Here is an 18,404-nt window from a genome sequence, read left to right as displayed (position 1 = left end):
GGTTGCATAGGATATGCAAAGGTAACATTTGCAAAAGTGGTTTGGAACACCCTAAAATGAGGAAACTGCATGTACTTCTGTGTGGTTGGGGAAAAATAGATCAGCAATTTCAGCTGTATATGGGAGGGGTTCTGCAAGATTCTTTCACGGGTTCCTTGATAGTTTTTTGTTCTCCAGCGGCTGCAAATGTTAAGTTTTGTTGTGTTATGAAGATGACATTTTTAGCTTCAGGCACTGTGTTTATACCATTTTTCCATTGCCTCTACTCTCTGCAGCCCCTCTGAATTATCATATGCTAGTTTCCGGTTTGATAAATAACTTCACAAGTGGTAATGTTTACACAAGTATCCTCCCCCCACAAACAAATTTTACAGGGTTTGGTTAGCATATGAGCTTCATGTTCATGATGGCACATAGGCTATAAATTGTGTGCCTGTTTCCGTTCAATGTAGACACTCAGTTGAAGTTGCACCAATTTAGAAGCTCAGCTTTGCACATGCTTTAAAGTTTTCACAAGTTTATATGATGCAAACATTTTGAAAATAAAACCATATTGGGATGCTTGACCCTTTCATTGATTAGTCACTCTATGGCAAAAGTGGACCTAGAAATTTAGAAACCTACAATCTAAAATATATTTGAATGAAAAAAGTAAAATAAAACACGATTAGGTTAACCTTAAGTCCAAATTTGCTGTCAAAATCTGTATTTTAATCTGTAAACAACTTTTTAGACAATAGTATTAACAGTATATTAAGTTTACTTTTTGCAAACTTGATATACTGCTGTTTGCTGGCAAACTAAAGAAACAGTGCTGTATGGAGAACGTTTGGTTCGATTTTTCTTGTTTTTCTGTATTTCTGCAGCATCCTGTTTGCTGACATTGAGGGCTTCACCAGTCTGGCTTCACAATGCACTGCACAGGAGTTAGTGATGACTCTCAATGAACTTTTCGCCCGCTTTGACAAGTTGGCAGCGGTAAGGATGTAAACACATGTATGCATGTATAATTTTCAATAACTGCATTAATACTTGGAATTGCATTCTTTTCTTAAAGGTACATAGTCACATTATACATCTTTACAAAAGAGATTAAAAAAAACATTTGATCATTATAAAATAAAGTTATGTACACCCAGCATCTGTCCTGATAGTATTTAGATCAGGGGTCACCAACCTTTTCAAGGCTGAGAGTCACTTCAAGGGTACGGAGTCATAGGAAGGGCTAACAATACTGACCCATGAACTGCGTTCACCGAAACTTCATACATTATAAACATATTTTCATTGTTTCTTTTAAGTTCTAATTTCATTTTAGACAATGCCATTTTGAAATGCTTTATAAAGGATTAAAAAATAAGGGCAACAGATTAAAATAAAATTTTAAAGTTAGCCCACTGGTGAGTTCCATTTTGCATTCTCAGAAGACTGTGAGAGCACCCCATGTGGTCCTTGAGGTCCCCTTTGTGCACTTGGGGTTTAGATAATCCTTTTTGAGACTAAATAGAACTCCTGCACTGGGTGCAATGAGCTGAGATAAGCGGATATGGCTCCATCTACCGACAGTGCTATAGAACTGTCAGAAGCCAAATGGCCACTTCTAAATAGATCCAGACCATTGTGCAATGCCTCAAGGTAAAGCCACATGCTCAAAGACCAGACAGGATTAATTAAACCAATCTACAAAAAGCCCAAACTCTAGTTAATCCTCCCCAGAACCACTAGGAATATCAGGAAAAAGAGAAGACTCGTGTTCCTAACACAAACGTGGACACATCATCAAGGTAAGACTCAGGCTGTTTCCGAACGTCCTCCCTAACCCTTAAATCCCTCACTCACTATACTGTATATAGTGGTTACTATATAGTGGACTTTATGGTGAAATCAGTTAACTGACTAATTGGACAGATGATCACTACTGTTCCTAACACAAAAAGGGACACATCATCAATGTAAGACTCAGGCTGTGTCCGAACGTCCTCCCTAACCCTTAAATCCACCACTCACTATATATAGTGGGTACTATATAGTGGACTTTATGGTGAAATCAATTTAGTGACCGATCAGACAGATGATCACTACTTTTCTCTCCGCGTTGGTCACTTAACTTTGCCTCTCTACACGCACACCTCTGTGCCATCTTTGTTATTTGTCACCGCTGTTGGGTAGTGACAGCTGTAGACGACAGACGTCAAATGTAACAACAAATCCCATAATACTTTCCAAGAACACCTCTCCTCGCAAAGCATTCTGGGATGTATGTGCTCGTCTAGTGACCATGGATGATTACTACATTCCAAAGTGCATTGTTGGAAATTACGAATTCACTACTTTTTAATTCACTAGGAGTTCGGACACTCATCTAAAATGGCGTAACCACTATTGTGCCCTATATAGTGAATAGGGCGGACATTAGGACACAGTCTCAGTCTGTCATATAGCCTCTAGTTTCAGTTTTTTAGTCAGACATGTCGGGCGGAATTTTAAATCTAATTTTATTTGTTTACACAGTTACAAAACAAAAAAATTTATTTGTGAAAAAATTATTTTGAAACATGTTTTAAAATATAAAGCCCACAGTTTGAAAAGTCATGTGGATGACTTTTCATCAAAATCATAAAAACAGTTTAATTTTTCCATACCACCATCAACTTGGTAATAACCATAAAGCAACTTTAAATACTTTACTAACACTTTACTATCATTACTGAAGCAGTGCAGGTTTCATACTTTCACCACAAGCTTTTAAAACGGCAAACCTGTTAATATGGATGCATTTCTCTCATCCAGCAACGTCATCGTTGGTTGAGCTGATCCTCAATGTGTGTCATTTGTTTATGAAAGGTGAAATGATCGGCCTTTAATCAATATTTATGAACCCAGCAGCCATAATGGTGTTGTAAACCAGAAATGTGGCATCTGACACTAATCTCCATGCCAGATGTACCTTCTGTCTCTGTGTTCACAGGAACACACACTCATGCACACACAAACACACACATTTGCTCGCTGTGCTCCTTACACAGTGGCTCCTTTTGTGTTTTGCTCCATGTGCTGCTAAGATGCTCAGGTGGTTATCATGAGACACTGTAGTCTCCTGAGCCCTAAGGATGTGCACACACACACATCCATATACAGAAATTAACTAATTTGATGCTGACTTGCATGTTTATGAGTCTTAAATCCAAAGTGAGACCCCTGCTTCCGTATCGTTTTGATAGATTGAATGCTTCCTTTAGCATTTCAAGCCCTACTTTTGTCACTAGACCCTCTGTTTGCTAAACCCTTGGTGCTTTAATGACTAAATGATGCTCCAAGAATTCAGCTAATTAGGCTTACACTGTTGAAGCTTTAGAATATGCAGCTGGATTTATTCTAGATGACATTTTTTCTTCACTTGAAATGCAACAACCAGTAAATGTTGTTTAGTTTAACAAGGTAAAGCTGTCATTTATATCATATTGTTTCGTATTACGTGAATTGTTGCTACGTTGTCCATTTCTGTGTTCTTTTGTGCTGCTGTATTGCAAACAAGTCAAAAAGGTTAAGCAAAATTATTGTGCATGCATTGTTGTTTTTGAGCACAGGAATTTTATTGTAATTCAATTCAACTCAAAAATATTGTGTTGATCCCAAAGGGAAATGAGATGTCTTAGCGCAAATGTTTTTTGTTTAATGAGTGGTTGTAGATGTTGATAGCTATAGGCAGGAAAAATCTTTTCTAGGGGTCTGTCTTGATCCGGATTTAGAGAAGTCTTTTCCTGAAGACACTCTGTTGGAGTTTAACAATCATTTGAAGAAGATTCTCGCTGTTGTTCAAAATGCTCTTTATTTTATTGAAAATTTCTACTTTAAGTTCTCTTTAGAGACTTCATAAAAAAGGTGGCCTCCTTAATCAGCTTGTTTTTCTTCCATCAGTCATTTATTCTGATGCTTTTACCCCAGCAGAAGAGACCACACTCTCCGCAACAGACTTATAGAAGATATATAACATCTTGCTACAAATGCTGAAGGACCTAAGCCTCCTAATGAAATATAGTCTGCTCTATACCTTCTGTATGATTTCACGGCTGTATTTACACACCTCCACCACCTCCACTTCTTTTCCTATCATTTTAATAGGATCCATCCTTTTCCTGTTTCTTCCGAGATCTACAATCATCTCCCTTGTTTTTCTCACTTTCAGGATCAGATACTCAGCTTCTAGTCCATTCCTGATGCACATGACATCTACAGTGATCTGACTATTTTTCCAGATGACAGAACTCTGTCTTCTACTGGAAATTTGAGATATACTGAGTAAAAAGGAATGGTGAGAGTACTATCCCCTGTGCTGCTGACTCCTTGATTAGATAGTTGACCTTTCAGTCTAACACACTGTGGTCTATTTGTTAGGTGGTCTTTGATCCAGGCAATTGTTGATGCCTCTACCCGAGTCTTCTTGAGTTTCTGACAAAGTAAGTCAGGCTAAATTGTGGTAGATGCGCTGGAGAAATCAAATGATATGATTCTCACAGTGTGTCCTGCCTTTTTTATATGACAGTGGGTTTGTTGAAGCAGGTGAATGCAGGGAACTTCAACACCAACTCTAATGATAAGCGAATTGCAGGGGTCCTGATGGCTGCTTCTTTGTTTTGTTGAGGTGAACCAACAGATGTCTCTCTAAGACCTTCATGATGTGGGGTAGTGCAACATTTCTATAGTCACTGAGGACTTTTGCCTGAGTTTTCTTTGGTACTGGAACAAGGCAGGTGGTCTTCCATATCATCGGAAATGTCTCCTGGTCAGGCGAAGGTTGAAGAGGTGCTGTAATAAACCACAGAGCTGCTCTGGACTCTGGGCCCGACACCATGGTGTCAGCTGAGGGACTTATCCTGATTCAGTCTCTCCAGTTGTCTCTTCACTTGACTATTAGAGACAGACAGGTGGAAGGTGGAGAGAGTAGTTTCATCTTCTGATTTGGATGACAACAAATTCATAGAAGTAGTAGAGTCAGTGGTAGAGGTAAAACATTTGAGGTGTGATGAAAAAGCTTTCGGTCAAAGATGGGAGATGTCTGACTGTGGGCAGGAGAGAAGGATGCTCAACCTGTTCCTAAATGGAATCTGTGAAGAATGTATTCAGTTCATTGGCTCTGTCCAGACTTAAGTCTGTCTGATCTCCCTTTAGTCTAAAACGTGATCTTCTTCATCCATGACCACACATCTCTGATATTGTTCTGCTAGAGTTTCCTTTCCAGCTTCTTTCTGTATGCCCTCATTGCCTTTTCCTACCTGGACCCCTTAAGTTGATTCTGTAAACTCCACAATAACACTCTGTCTCCCTTAATGAAATCTCTTTTTACTTGTATTTCTTTTAAGAGTGAGTCTCATTCAGCTTTAAAAGAGTTGTTTTCAGGCAAATCCACATTAGTTGCAGGTCCCTTTTTTCAATGCTAACTTTTGGGGAACAAATGCCATACTCTGACTCTCTTTGGTGAGTCTTGAAAATTTGGATTTCCTTCTTCACCACCCTAAATTACATTATATGTATTGCTTTTAAGATGTCTTTTGTGTCTGAAGGTTGTGATGTCCAGAGGCTTGTTAAGGCAGAATTATTTTTTGGTTTGCATCTGGTACTCCTGTGGTGTGCAACAACATTAGGGCAAGGTTCTGCATCACAAGCAGAACTAAACTAACCTGCACCTACCTGACAAAGTTTTTACCATAGTGTCTGTAAAGTCAGTGGTTCTTACATTTTTCTCGATGGGCCCACATTTGATTTACAATCAACTTTTAATTCTGTCCCAATTATGCCCAAAAAAATATTTCTAACAGTTGAGTAAACAAGTGTCAACTACCTCGGATTTTGGAAAGATGGTTTGAAAGAGGTTGAAAGAGAAAAGCCATCAATGAACAGAAAAGAAGAGTTGCATTTTGAGCTTTCAAGCATCTAGAATCTGGTTCTTGTGCTCATTTCAAAGATGTTACCCAAGCACACTCATCACCATTTAGATGGCTAAACACAAAACTCATGCTCTAAAACACAAAACTCATGCTCTAAAACAGACTCCAGCAACCAAAGAGTAAGGGTGGGTAATTGATTTGCATCTGACTTAGAACGTCCTTGGGAGAATGGACTTTGATTGCTTAAAGACATCAGTGCTGCAACTACAGATTCCGTCAAACCGTATTGACAAAGAGAGGATAGATGTCAGAATGGTTTTAGAAAAACTGAGCAAAACTCTGATTGCCTTAGATTTAAGCCTGTTTTGCCATGACCTGGCTGACTGGGAATTTTGGCAGACAAAAAAATATAAGATTTTTTTAAAAGGTATAGTGGAAGATGTTCTTTTTCCTGGTGTATCATCAAAATAAGTGTCCCCCCAAATTGTCAATCATTCTGGTGATATGTTTACGTAAGGCCGTCCTACGTGCTCGTCCCCATTTTCACTTACCAGTGGTGAGTCTGACATAGTCGAAAAATTGTAAATCTTCTTTTGGAAAGTAAGCTTGTATGAGTGATGCAAGCGGACACTTTTAAACAGAGCGTGCATGAAGAGAAATGGGTTTGTGCATGCTCTCGCATAGGTTTAATAGGCATTCCCTCTCAGGAGCAGGTACAGGGTTGCGCATGTGCATTTTTTTTTTAAGTGGAGAGGACTGGTCTTTTCAAAAACTTGCAAAAATCCTCCCCTATAATTTTTATATGACATTTAGTTAATACTAGAATATACCTATCCTTTCTTTCTCTTGTTTCTTTCACAGGAGAACCACTGTCTGCGGATCAAGATATTGGGGGACTGCTACTACTGTGTGTCTGGGCTGCCAGAGGCGAGAGCTGATCATGCTCACTGCTGTGTAGAGATGGGGCTTGACATGATAGAAGCCATCTCGTAAGTTGAAGAACACCTGATCCAATGTCATGATCAACCTTTTTCTACTGAAAGCCCCAGGATTTGTACCTAGGTAATAAGAATCCCAGATAATTAATCTGAGTAATTTTCCATTACTCTGAAAGCCCCCCGACAATCCCCCTGAGAAAAACCGCACTACACCATCACTCCAGCAGGTGGCTGGAATAAGAATATACAAGTGGATCTCCCTTTACCTCCAGTGCTGACCAGCTACGTAGAAGTAATCCCCAAGCTTAAAAAAAATTGACATATAATTTTTCATCAACCTGCATCTGGCACAGTAGCTTTTTTAATCTATGAGTCACTAAAAGCTAATTAACAGTCATTTTCTTTCATTTTATTAACCAGGAAAATCCCAGATATCCATAGAACAAACGGAAAACATTTTTAGTCAAGATGTTACCTGTTAATCCATGTGTCCACATAAGCATTTATTTATATGAAATAGAAGCTTGAGACATTGGACGATTGGTAACAGATGACAGTCAACTCATATTCCCTCTATCATGGCGCTGTCACACCTTGACGATTTAGCCAGCATTTGCCAATGTCCTAGAATCTTCTAAAACGCTGGAATACACTCAATTTTCTATTTATTTTTTTCAATTTTGGGCGTATACATCGAGTATTCAAAATGACTCCAGAACTTATGTCCATCGACAGCCTAACTTATGCATATATCACATTAGCCTAATCCCAATGATATGTTACAAGTCAGTGTCCTGAGGGGGGTAGCAATGATCCCCCCCCTGACGTGCTGAAACACATCAAATATAGCAGCATATGTGGATATTCATTGGAGATAAGTTCTTCATAAGTTAAGTGTAAGTTACGCACAATTTACTCTTAGGTTTTGGATAAGCTAGACACCACAACTAATGAGTAACCTAATATTAGTGTGTGTCAACGATCACATAACTTACCTGTAACTTATGGCCCACGTATGAGCGTACGTTGGCATTCGTAAAATTTCTTGAAGTATTTGTCATATGTCAACGTGTGCCAGGGTGCTCATAGGTTATGCAAAACTTACCCATAACTTTTCCAATGTACACCAGCGTCTTTGCCTAATTTTCCGTACGTCGGCATGAGTTGGCTAAATCATCAAGGTGTGACAGTATCAGTAAGCACCAGCCTGCCTGAAGACCGGGACTCTGCCACTTCATCACAAAGTTAGAACAGGGCAATTTCTGGACACACTAATTACATAGATAAGTTCTGACGTGTACTTTCTCACTCACAAACATCTTAAAACTTATTCTGTGATAAGCATAGGGCATGTAACACAACATTTTAACACTCAACTTCATCGGTTACTTATGCCACTCGTTGAATAAAGCACTGCAGCTGTACACAAACCACCACTTAAAAACCGTACTGCCTCTCTGGAGGGTCCAAAGTCCCACTAAGGTGAATTTACCCAGCTGAATATGTATGGATACACTTCCCGGGTTTTCAAGCGTCGATGAAAGCAATGAAAATGTGCCTGATGCTAGCAATGCACAGTACAAAGGTCTATCATATGTTCTTGGTTGATTCTGGATTGTGGTGATTTCAGAAACTGTCTAAATTGTCCCTCTTTTTCTTCTATGTTTCTTACAGACTGGTACGGGAGGTGACAGGGGTGAATGTGAACATGCGAGTTGGCATCCACAGCGGCAGGGTTCACTGCGGGGTGCTGGGACTCAGGAAGTGGCAGTTTGATGTCTGGTCCAATGATGTCACACTAGCAAATCAGATGGAAGCAGGAGGCTCAGCTGGGTTTGTCCAATAAACTTTGTTCTCCATTTTCTCTTCCTACAAGCTCATGCTTAAGTGTGGATGATCAGCTGTGGAGGTTTACATAACAGACTATAATGGCATGCTCTCATTTCAGGCGCATCCACATCACCAAAGCCACTCTGAATTATCTGAATGGGGACTATGATGTGGAACCGGGAGCAGGAGGAGAGAGAAACGCCTACTTGAAGAGGAACAATATAGAAACCTACCTCATTGTGGGCTGCAGCCAGAAAAGGGTAGAGGATTCATTACTGATTCAAAGCTGAAGTGGACATCGGAAAATAGCTGAAAATGTTCCAGCTTGTTTAAAGTTGGAAAGTAGATTATTTTGAAAGTAGAACGCAAAAAACAAAATTGTTATTCATTTTTATTTGTAATGTAGTGAAGGGAGACGTTTAGAAAAAAATACTACGAAATGTCTTAAAAGTTTAATTTATGAAAACAGCAGTTAATATGTTTGAACCAGCATTTATTCGCTATAAAAAGCTTTAAGCATTATTGTTTTTGGTAAATGACATTCATCAACATTTTCAGCTGTTAAACATAGTTATAGTTATGGAAAAACAATGAAGGAGGAGCTGCTTGAGAAACTGCCTCTGTTCACAATAGAATAGAATAGAATTCAACTTTATTGTCATTACACTGTCACAAGTACAAAACAACGAATTGAACTCTCCACATTTAACCCGTCCCCTTGGGGAGCAGTGGGCTGCCATTGTGCGGCGCCTGGGGAGCAGTCTGGGGTTAAGGGTCTTGCTCAGGGACCCATGGAGGCAGTCCGTGGGAGTGGGGCTTGAGCTCAAATCATTTGGGACCCAAGTGCAATGCCCTAACCACTAGGCCACTAGTGCATGCATTTGTGTTGAACCCCCATCACTCTTATACCCCTAAATGAAATCCAGGCTAACAGGCTGCTTACATATAGTTGCAGACAGAATTATCTGGGAACCATTAGAAACAACATTTTGCAGCAATGTTTTATTTTTTTGGCTGTTGGGAAAAGTTTTACTTGTATTATAAAAGTTGCCTGCTGGCATCCAAACTTTGAGCATTTTATTTAATAAAGATGTGAAATATAGTAATTTAAAGAGTTAAACATTAAAATCTAATCTAGTATAGATGTTAAACTACATGGTACAGGGATTCAGCCTTGTTTGTCTTACACCCTGAAAAGAAATCTTGTGTAACAGTTTCTCTTATAATTCCCGGAATTGGTGATTATTTATGTAGTACATTTCAGCGGTAAGACGAATCAAAGCGCTGCACATGAGACCAAAAAAAAGTACCGTTCAGTGGAATACAGGCAACACAAATAGTTAAAGAAAATAAAAATGATGCATTTAATTAACAGGATTATATATAAAAAAGATAAAATGACCGATAAAAAAAAAATGAAAGTAGGGCTACAGACTTAACTACTAATATTAAGATGTCTAGATGGTACCTTAAAACGTAATTCTAAACAAAAGCCTGAGTTTTTTTTTTTATTAGAGAACATATGATAACAACAGTATCATAAAGACTACACGTTCTGACAAAGTTTAAAAATGACTAAGGTTTTAGAACAAAAAAAACATGAAAAGGCTAAGAATTTTCTACACTCACTATTAAATTGGAAAATCTGAATAAATCAACTTTTTAGCGTTAAACACTGTGTTGGAAGACAACCCATATTGCACCCTTCAAAAGGTACAGATGATTGGAAAAAAGATGGAGGCAGAATTCACCTTCCAGCAGGAGGCATCCCTGAACAAATGATCAGAGCTGCAAAGGAGTGGTCTAAAACCAAATCATGTTAATCTGTTGGAATGGCCTAGTCAAAGTCTAGACAATGCTCTTCGCACTATTTGAGGCAGGGCAGAAATAACTACTGTAGTGTGGCTTAAGGCTGACACTGTAACCTGAACCCACCACCCACATGATAAAACATGGTAGTGGTTTCATCATAATGAGGATGTTTTTCTTTAAAAGGGACAAAGAAGAATGGAAAACCAAATGAAATATAGATGGAAATTAATATGGAGCTATCCCACAATTGGCAAATTAGAAATAGTATCATTAAAGGAGAAGTTCGGTTTTTTACACTTTAAGCCCATTTTCTGTAGTGTCCAGGATGAAATCGAATGATCGACACCAAAAGTTTGACNAAAGCGGAAGTGGACATCGGAAAATAGCTGAAAATGTTCCAGCTTGTTTAAAGTTGGAAAGTAGATTATTTTGAAAGTAGAACGCAAAAAACAAATTTGTTAGTCATTTTCATTTGTAATGTAGTGAAGGGAGACGTTTAGAAAAAAAATACAAAGAAATTATTAGAGCATTCAATTTCAACTGTCTAGAGTTTAATTTATGAAAACAGCAGTTAATGTTCAACCAGCATTTATTCGCTATAAACAGCTTTAACATTTTTTTTTTGTTTGTAGAAATTACAATCAACGTTTTCAGCTATTAAACATAGTTAAAGTTATGAAAAAACAATGAAGGATGAGGAGCTGCTGTGGAAACTGCCTCTGTTTTTAATAGAATAGAATGGAATTCAACTTTGTCATTACACTGTCACATGTAGAAAACAACGAATTGGACTCTCCACATTTAACCCGTACCCTTCGGGAGCAGTGGGCTGCCATTGTGCGGCGCCTGGGGAGCAGTCTGGGGTTAAGAGTCTTGCTCAGGGACCCATGGAGGCAGTCTGTGGGAGTGGGGTTTGAACTTAAAACATTTGGGACCCAAGTGCAATGCCCTAACCACTAGGCCACTAGTCACCACCAGTATTCACCAGTTTGCTTTGTTTGGCATGCATTTGTGTTGAACCCCCAGAGCAGTATGTATAAAAAAGATAAAACGACTGATTAAAAAAAAAGAAAGTAGGGCTACAGACTTAACTAATAATATTTAGATGTCTAGATAGCACCTTAAAATGTAATTCTAAACAAAGGCCTGAGTTTTTTTTTTTTTTTTAATTAGAGAACATTTGATGACAACAATATCATAAAGACTACATGTTTTGACAAAGTTTAAAAATGACTAAGGTTATAGAACAAAAAATCAGAGATGACCAACACTTTTCGCCCCCCTTTATTACATTAGAAGATTTGTCGCTGCTGTCGGGTAGCGGCAGCCTATGGCGACAGTGGGCCCCTGTGACAACACATCCCATAATGCTTTGTGAGGAGAGCAAAGCATTATGGGATTTAAGAAAAGAGTATTCCAGGATATATCTGCTCGTCTAGTGACTGTCACTACCCGATCCGTCCCGGGAGCATGATCCGTTCTTCGCAATCGCATCTGCTCAATTGTGCATCCGGGTCGCCCTAGATTTTATTTTGTTAAAAAGACCTTAATGACATTTTTCCCTCCCCAAAAATAATAAGAGTACTAAAATATAATGTGTATTTCCTGAGAAAATAAATGCCTTAAAATCCTTTCTGTTTTATGACTCGTCTCTTCCCAACGAACTTCCGGGAGCCAACTTTTTTGGCTTTGGATTTAAACATAAATCTAGTCTTTTTTTAGTTTTATGTTTTCCTTTGTCTTAATATTATGGTATATAGTGCGTAATATAAAGAACGAAACAACTAAAATTCAGATAAACGTGGTTTAATCATATTTTGCAAGACTACTCTGATCATGTCCGATGACGTCAGAGAAGCAGTTTAACGACGAAAATGTAAAAAGTATCAAAATTGTCTCACAAAAATTGTCAAATTTTTTAGAGATGTGTTTTTTAGCATTCTTTAGAGAGTTAAGGATAGAAATTTTAGTACCATAATTACATTATTTATGGGCACTGGGATGTATATCTGTTTGCGCATACGCAGGACGGATCGGGAAGTGATGGATGATCACTACTTTTCAAAGTGCATTGTGGGAAATTTCCAGTCCAATACTTTGTTTATCCACTAGACGTACGAACACTCATTTAAAATGGCATATCTACTATATAATAATTAGGGTGGACATTCAGACACAACCTTTGTCTTTATTCAGACAAAGCCTTTTTATCAGAGGAGATAGATCCAACCAAAAGAGATAAAGATAAAGATACATTTCCCATAATTGATCACTTGTTGTTTAGCAATTGTGCTGTTGATTCATTATCCTTCTATTTCACAGTTTCTCACTCATGTGTTGCTCGATTAAAGCCTTTATAAAGTAAGAAAATAAATAATATAAAGCAATTCTGCTTTAAATAACTGATTTAATAGACTCCTGTTCACAGTTCCAGTCCACATTGCTCCCCACTCTGTTAGTAAACTGACATTATGCACCATACCAACTATCTCTCAGATAGGACCCAGTTTATCAGTGCATGAGCCTCCAGTTTGTTTATGACTTGGCTTTTTTATCAGCCTCTCCTCCCCCGGCAGTATCACAAGCTGCGACTATAGTTAGCATGTCATGTGAAGTGAAGTGATATGCTATTCTCATTTCACTGCCTGTGGTTGAGGACAGAGGGAACTTTTTTGAAGTTTAAGGTTTTATTTGGTCAGTCCTTAGATCTGTGAAACAGAAATGCCTGGTACATTGCTTTAGTTTTATGGCACAATTCATTTAACACATTAACCTTCCTAAATTTTTTTCAATATTTCCAGCACAGCTTGGGAGAAAATTGATAGTAGCTTTGGAATACATTATTTATTTTCAAATGTGTATGAATACCTCTGCATTTCATGTTCAAGCCTTGTGAAATGAAGAGTTTCAGCTTGTTTTAGTTTATAATCAATGCCATAAGAAGTGAGCAGACCAAATTACCATGTTTGTTTACTTACAATATGGAAATAATATCAATAGTTTGAGTGATTTGTTGTTCCCATTTCATTTCAAGAGCAGACCTAAAACTCTCAAGATTATGTTCTGGAGAAAAAAAAAACAATGATAAAGACTAAATAAGTAACCCGTCCTCAAACACAAATAGTCAGAACTTAGCAGGGCATTCAATTCCTCAAGGTAAAACTACATCATTTCCTTCATTTCTGAGGTTTATTATTGTTTGTGAACAGTATTTTTTTTTTTTTTTATCTAATCAAATAATCAATTGAATTGACATCTGAACTTTGACCTGACCGTAGACATCTTATCTAGCAGTGCACCCGATCAAGGTCAACCTTGAACTCAGGCTGAACAACAAACCCTCTGAATGATTCCACCACCTCCATGTTTTACTGTAGGAATGGTGTCATTGTGGTGATGAGATGCACCAGACATAGTGTTTTCCTTCCTGGCTGAAGATATACATTTTAGTCTTAGCAGAGCATCTTCCTCCATGTTGGCAAACTCAGTATCTGATTGAAACTGACTAATGGATTTTTTTCCCCAGCAACTCTATCATAAGCATAGCTCTTATTTTGTGGACAGATACTTGAGCTCCACTAAGGTTAACTTATTTCACTGACTCTGTGATTTGAGAAGGTAACTTTTAAGGAATTTGCTATCAAAGAGAGCAAATATTTATATTTTCTGTGGATGGATGGATGCATGGATGGATGGATGGATGGATTTATTATTGTTACATTTAATGTACTTGGAGTTTTGTGTTTAGATGCATCTCACATTGAATTATCTCAATAAAACAATTACATTAGAAGATGGAAGTTAACAAAATAGGTAAAAAGTCTAGAGAGGTGAATCATTTTGCAAAAGCACTGTATGAAAACAACATATCTCAGTTTCTCTGCTGAAAGGAACTTATTCCTAAATAAATTGAGAAGATGCAATAAAAAATCCCAATATAATATAATTTTTCTTCAAGGCTCAAAGTTAATTTCTGTATCCTTTTTGTTTTACAGAAAGAAGAAAAGGCAATGATTGCCAAAATGAGTCGACAGAGGACCAATTCTGTCACTCACAACAGCGGCCACTGGACTGATCGTCCCTTCTACAACCAGATCTCCAAGGAGATGAAGAGGATGGTGAGGAAGATTCAAAGAAATTGACCAATGTTTGACTAAGTTAGACTGGCCCTCCACTTAGTAGTAATATTATGCTCATTGGGATTATTAGACTGCCACAGACAGGTGACTCTGCTGCCAGTAGCTCATCTCAGGCCTCATTTGGTGGTGAAGCCTACACACTGTTAATGATCATAATCCTTTGATCTTCTTTGCTGAGTAGCAGCGGGGATGGCCCTTCATGGCACACCTAACCCTGGCAGTGAGAGGCTCTCAGCAGCACTCGGCAAGAGGGGAGAAAGGCAGCGTGTAGGCAGCCGCAATCAAGTGAGAAATGCTGCGGTGGAGTGATGTGAACTCATTGAAATTCTGGTTTATATTTATGTGCTGTAGCTGCTCCGCGTCTGAGGCCAGAAGCATATTCATTAAGTGCAAGCATCTCTAGATGAGAAGTTCACAATATTTGTTACAAAGGGAAAAGGAAGGATGGGCACCATTATCTCTAGGCAGGTCTTCCTGTTATAAATCTGTTATATAGAGATTTATGGAAGCCAAATTCTGCAGGTAAAAAGTGCATTCAGGGAAATAAAGTAGTTTTTGAAGGTATAAACTCACCAGTGGGTGTCTTTTTCACTTGATCATGTCTTTTCATAATCATTTCAGATTTTTTTGTATACTTTTCGTATATAAGAGGAATTATGTAAGGTTTTTTTTTTTTTATTTAAAAGTACCAGTTAATGTGTTGTGAACAAAGTATATGTTCCAGAGATGCATTCATAGGAATACAATGCAATATTAGTGTGTTACAAAGATGAGGGAGTGGGCTGTATCCTCAGCAATCAGACATGACTGATTAGGAAAAGATGAAAATGGCGCCACCCACTGAATGCAAAGGCATCCTGACTCATTTAAAACCCTTCCAATCCGTGTAGTCTAATTTTTTTACGTGAGCTATACATCATCTTTTAAACCGCCTGTCATTGTGGTGCCTTCTGTGTCTCCAGTGTTCATTAACAGACGGTCCTGAGGAGAGAAAAGGCAACAAAGTGTGTGTGTGTGGCAGGGCGTGTGCAGAGAAACTAAACATGCAGAATGTCTTTATAATCATGAACGGAGAAAAAAGCAAAAAGAATTTGCAAAAAAGAGTAAATAAATAATGCAAACAGGTTACAATAGTTATTTTAACAAGATATTACACATTACACCTCAAGAGGGTGCTAGAGATGCACTGGTTTTCTGATGACAAATGTTTGTGTAAAATAGCATCTTTAAACATATTAGAAGATGGTTAATATTTAGAAATGTCAATAGTTTCACCCTCTTAGTCTGAGAAATGCTAAATTGCTAAATGTTGTTTGTCATCATTGCTCTGAATAAGCTGTATTGGAAGAGGGTTAAAAGAATGGAAAATGTATCTGAAGATCTCATACTGACCACATCCTGAAATCACATGCTTTTTTTTTTTTTTATTCACTAATAGGATAAATAACAGCATTATACAACACAAACAAGTCTTTCTAAGATAACTGTTGTATTTATCTAGTTTTAAAAGTTTAGATCACGTAATGAAATCAACAACAGGTTATAGATTTGGATTAAAATATCACTCATCTAGCATTACCTTCTTAATATATTCCTTCCTGCTGACTTCTTTCCACCCACAGGAAACATTTCCTTTCATGATTGCCGTCTGTTCCCTCCCTCGCCTCAGACCAATCATTGTCATCAGCTCCCTAAATAACGGTTATTTAAAAAAAATAATAATACCAGGTTTGCGTTTTATTTTTGTCATAGGATTGACCATGATGCAATCAGAGGCTGATTTGCAGAAAACCCTTCGTTTACACATTACGACAAAAAAAGGCTCAAAGTAAAAAAAAAAGCATAAATCAGTTATAGGAGCTATTTCTCAATTTTCAGTTAAATCTTAGAATTTAGATTACTTAGTTCTATTTTTTTATTTAGAATAGGTTTTTGGTTAGTAATTCACTTAATTAGTTAATTCATTTTAGCTTGGGATGTGGGTGTTTCACAGTATAAATAGGAAGGTTTTAGGTAGCTCATTATGCACGTGGGTGGTCATATGGTTTACCAGTCCCAGCCAGTCTTGGTCTCAGTCTCAATCAGTCAGTCAATCAAAGAACAGGTGCAGGAGTCAGAATGAGAGCAGCAGCAGAATCCTGTTAAGCCTGTAACCTGTTTTGTCTGAACAGAGAATAAAGCAACAAAAAACTCGATTTTGACCAGTTTTTGGTCGTTTTGGGCTGCATAAGCCAGAATCCACGGTGCATCAGGTGACTATTTCACCTAAATTCACCTTTTGCTTTGATCACGTTTAAGTCTTAAGTTTTTTTGATTTTTGAATATTAGTTTTGCACAAATAGTCACTACATCAGTTGTTATAGGTGGGAAAAGTTTAGCATTTTAATTTTAGGCAATGTCATATCTATGGGTATACATGCATAAACCTTTTGTTTGAAAGATTGTTAAAAAAAAACCTTCTTACTTTGTATTTGCATACTGATTAAATTGTAGCTTGACAGAAAAAAAGTCTGTCACTAAGTAAAACTCTTTAAATAGAATAATAACCTAATAATTGCTCTCAGACTGATGTTTTCAAATCTTAATCACCACATTAAAAATAGAAATATAACTTTAAACCAATAAAGAAAGGTTTTAATAGAAATGTGGTCTACATCGAGGATAAATATCTGCTTATAGGGTTTTCCTTTTTTTCAAAGGTTTTTCTAAATGGAAAAATAACTTAATCAGAGCTCCTATTTTATGGATTAGGATTTTATATTAAATGTACAACAATTTGTATTTAGTCAAAAGAACATTATATTATTTCTTTAATCTTGTCCCCACCCTCTGTTTTTTCTGATTTCAGGGCTTCGGGGACCCAAAAGACAAGTGAGTATCAACTGGGCTCTAACACACAGCACTGGTTATATTTTGTGGTACTTCTGGCATAAACACCACTAGAATTGAACAGATCCAGAGTCCTAGAGTCCTTTTATTTAGAGAGGGTCACATTTATTGTAACTCCCACTCCTTTAAACCTTTATTCAGTTTGGTTTTATCATGTATGTTACATTTATTGATATGTCAATTACACTCTTGCTGCAAAAAAGAAGAAATTCTTTTTAGGTGTTTTACACATTTATAGCAGATGTACCAACAAACCTCTTAACCTGTCTTGTGTCTCACAGTAGATCTGCTAAGTGGATCATTTAGATCCTTAGTGCTACCTTCCCTAGAAAACCAGTTTTTCTATAAATGCTTGATTTTTAGACAAAACACAGAGTTAGAGCTGGAGCTGTGGTTTCAGTTTGTGTGCAGCATAGAATAGATTAGATGTGTGATCTTAATGTTTAGATGTTGTCTTGTTGAACCCCAGTCGGCCTTGGCAGATGGCCGCTCACACTGAGTCTGGTTTTGCTGGAGGTTTCTTCTTGTTAAAAGTTTTTTCTCTCCACTGTCGCTACATGCATGCTTAGTGTGAAGGATTGCCTTTGAGTCAATGAGTTGATGCAATCTACTGGTTTTAAATAGATAGAAAACTTTTAATCAATGTAACTGTATAATTTGGTAAACTTGAGATGACGTGTTATGAATTGGTGCTATATAGATAAACTTAATTGAATAGATGTAATTTTGTAGTTTTGGACTTGGAGCTCTTTGCTGTTGCTCTTTTTATTCTCTGGTTTGTTTTTGGTGAAACACTGACTGACTTAGTCCTTGCTGAAATTGTAAATCCAGACTAAAAGTAATTTAGTGTCCTTGGATGGCTATTAGTCATCTATTGTGTCCAACACAGAAAGCTCCTTCAGTGACAGACT

General features: G+C 37.6%; 1 protein-coding gene across 2 annotated transcripts in view; it reads left to right on the top strand.

Annotated features, from left to right (window-relative positions):
* The window catches only part of adcy5 (adenylate cyclase 5), a 111,682-nt gene that overhangs the window by 76,339 nt on the left and 16,939 nt on the right, over window positions 1–18,404 (top strand). For both annotated transcript variants that reach the window (XM_015400590.1, XM_015400591.1), the window contains exons 4-9: window positions 867–978; window positions 6,747–6,874; window positions 8,498–8,656; window positions 8,772–8,913; window positions 14,461–14,583; window positions 17,453–17,475. In XM_015400590.1, the coding sequence (XP_015256076.1) occupies window positions 867–978; window positions 6,747–6,874; window positions 8,498–8,656; window positions 8,772–8,913; window positions 14,461–14,583; window positions 17,453–17,475 (687 nt within the window). The remainder of the gene's footprint in view (window positions 1–866; window positions 979–6,746; window positions 6,875–8,497; window positions 8,657–8,771; window positions 8,914–14,460; window positions 14,584–17,452; window positions 17,476–18,404) is intronic.

The sequence above is a fragment of the Cyprinodon variegatus genome, unplaced genomic scaffold (assembly GCF_000732505.1).
Source record: "Cyprinodon variegatus isolate N-32 unplaced genomic scaffold, C_variegatus-1.0 Scaffold1122, whole genome shotgun sequence".
Taxonomy (NCBI): domain Eukaryota; kingdom Metazoa; phylum Chordata; class Actinopteri; order Cyprinodontiformes; family Cyprinodontidae; genus Cyprinodon; species Cyprinodon variegatus.
This window is presented reverse-complemented; position numbering and strand designations above follow the sequence as displayed.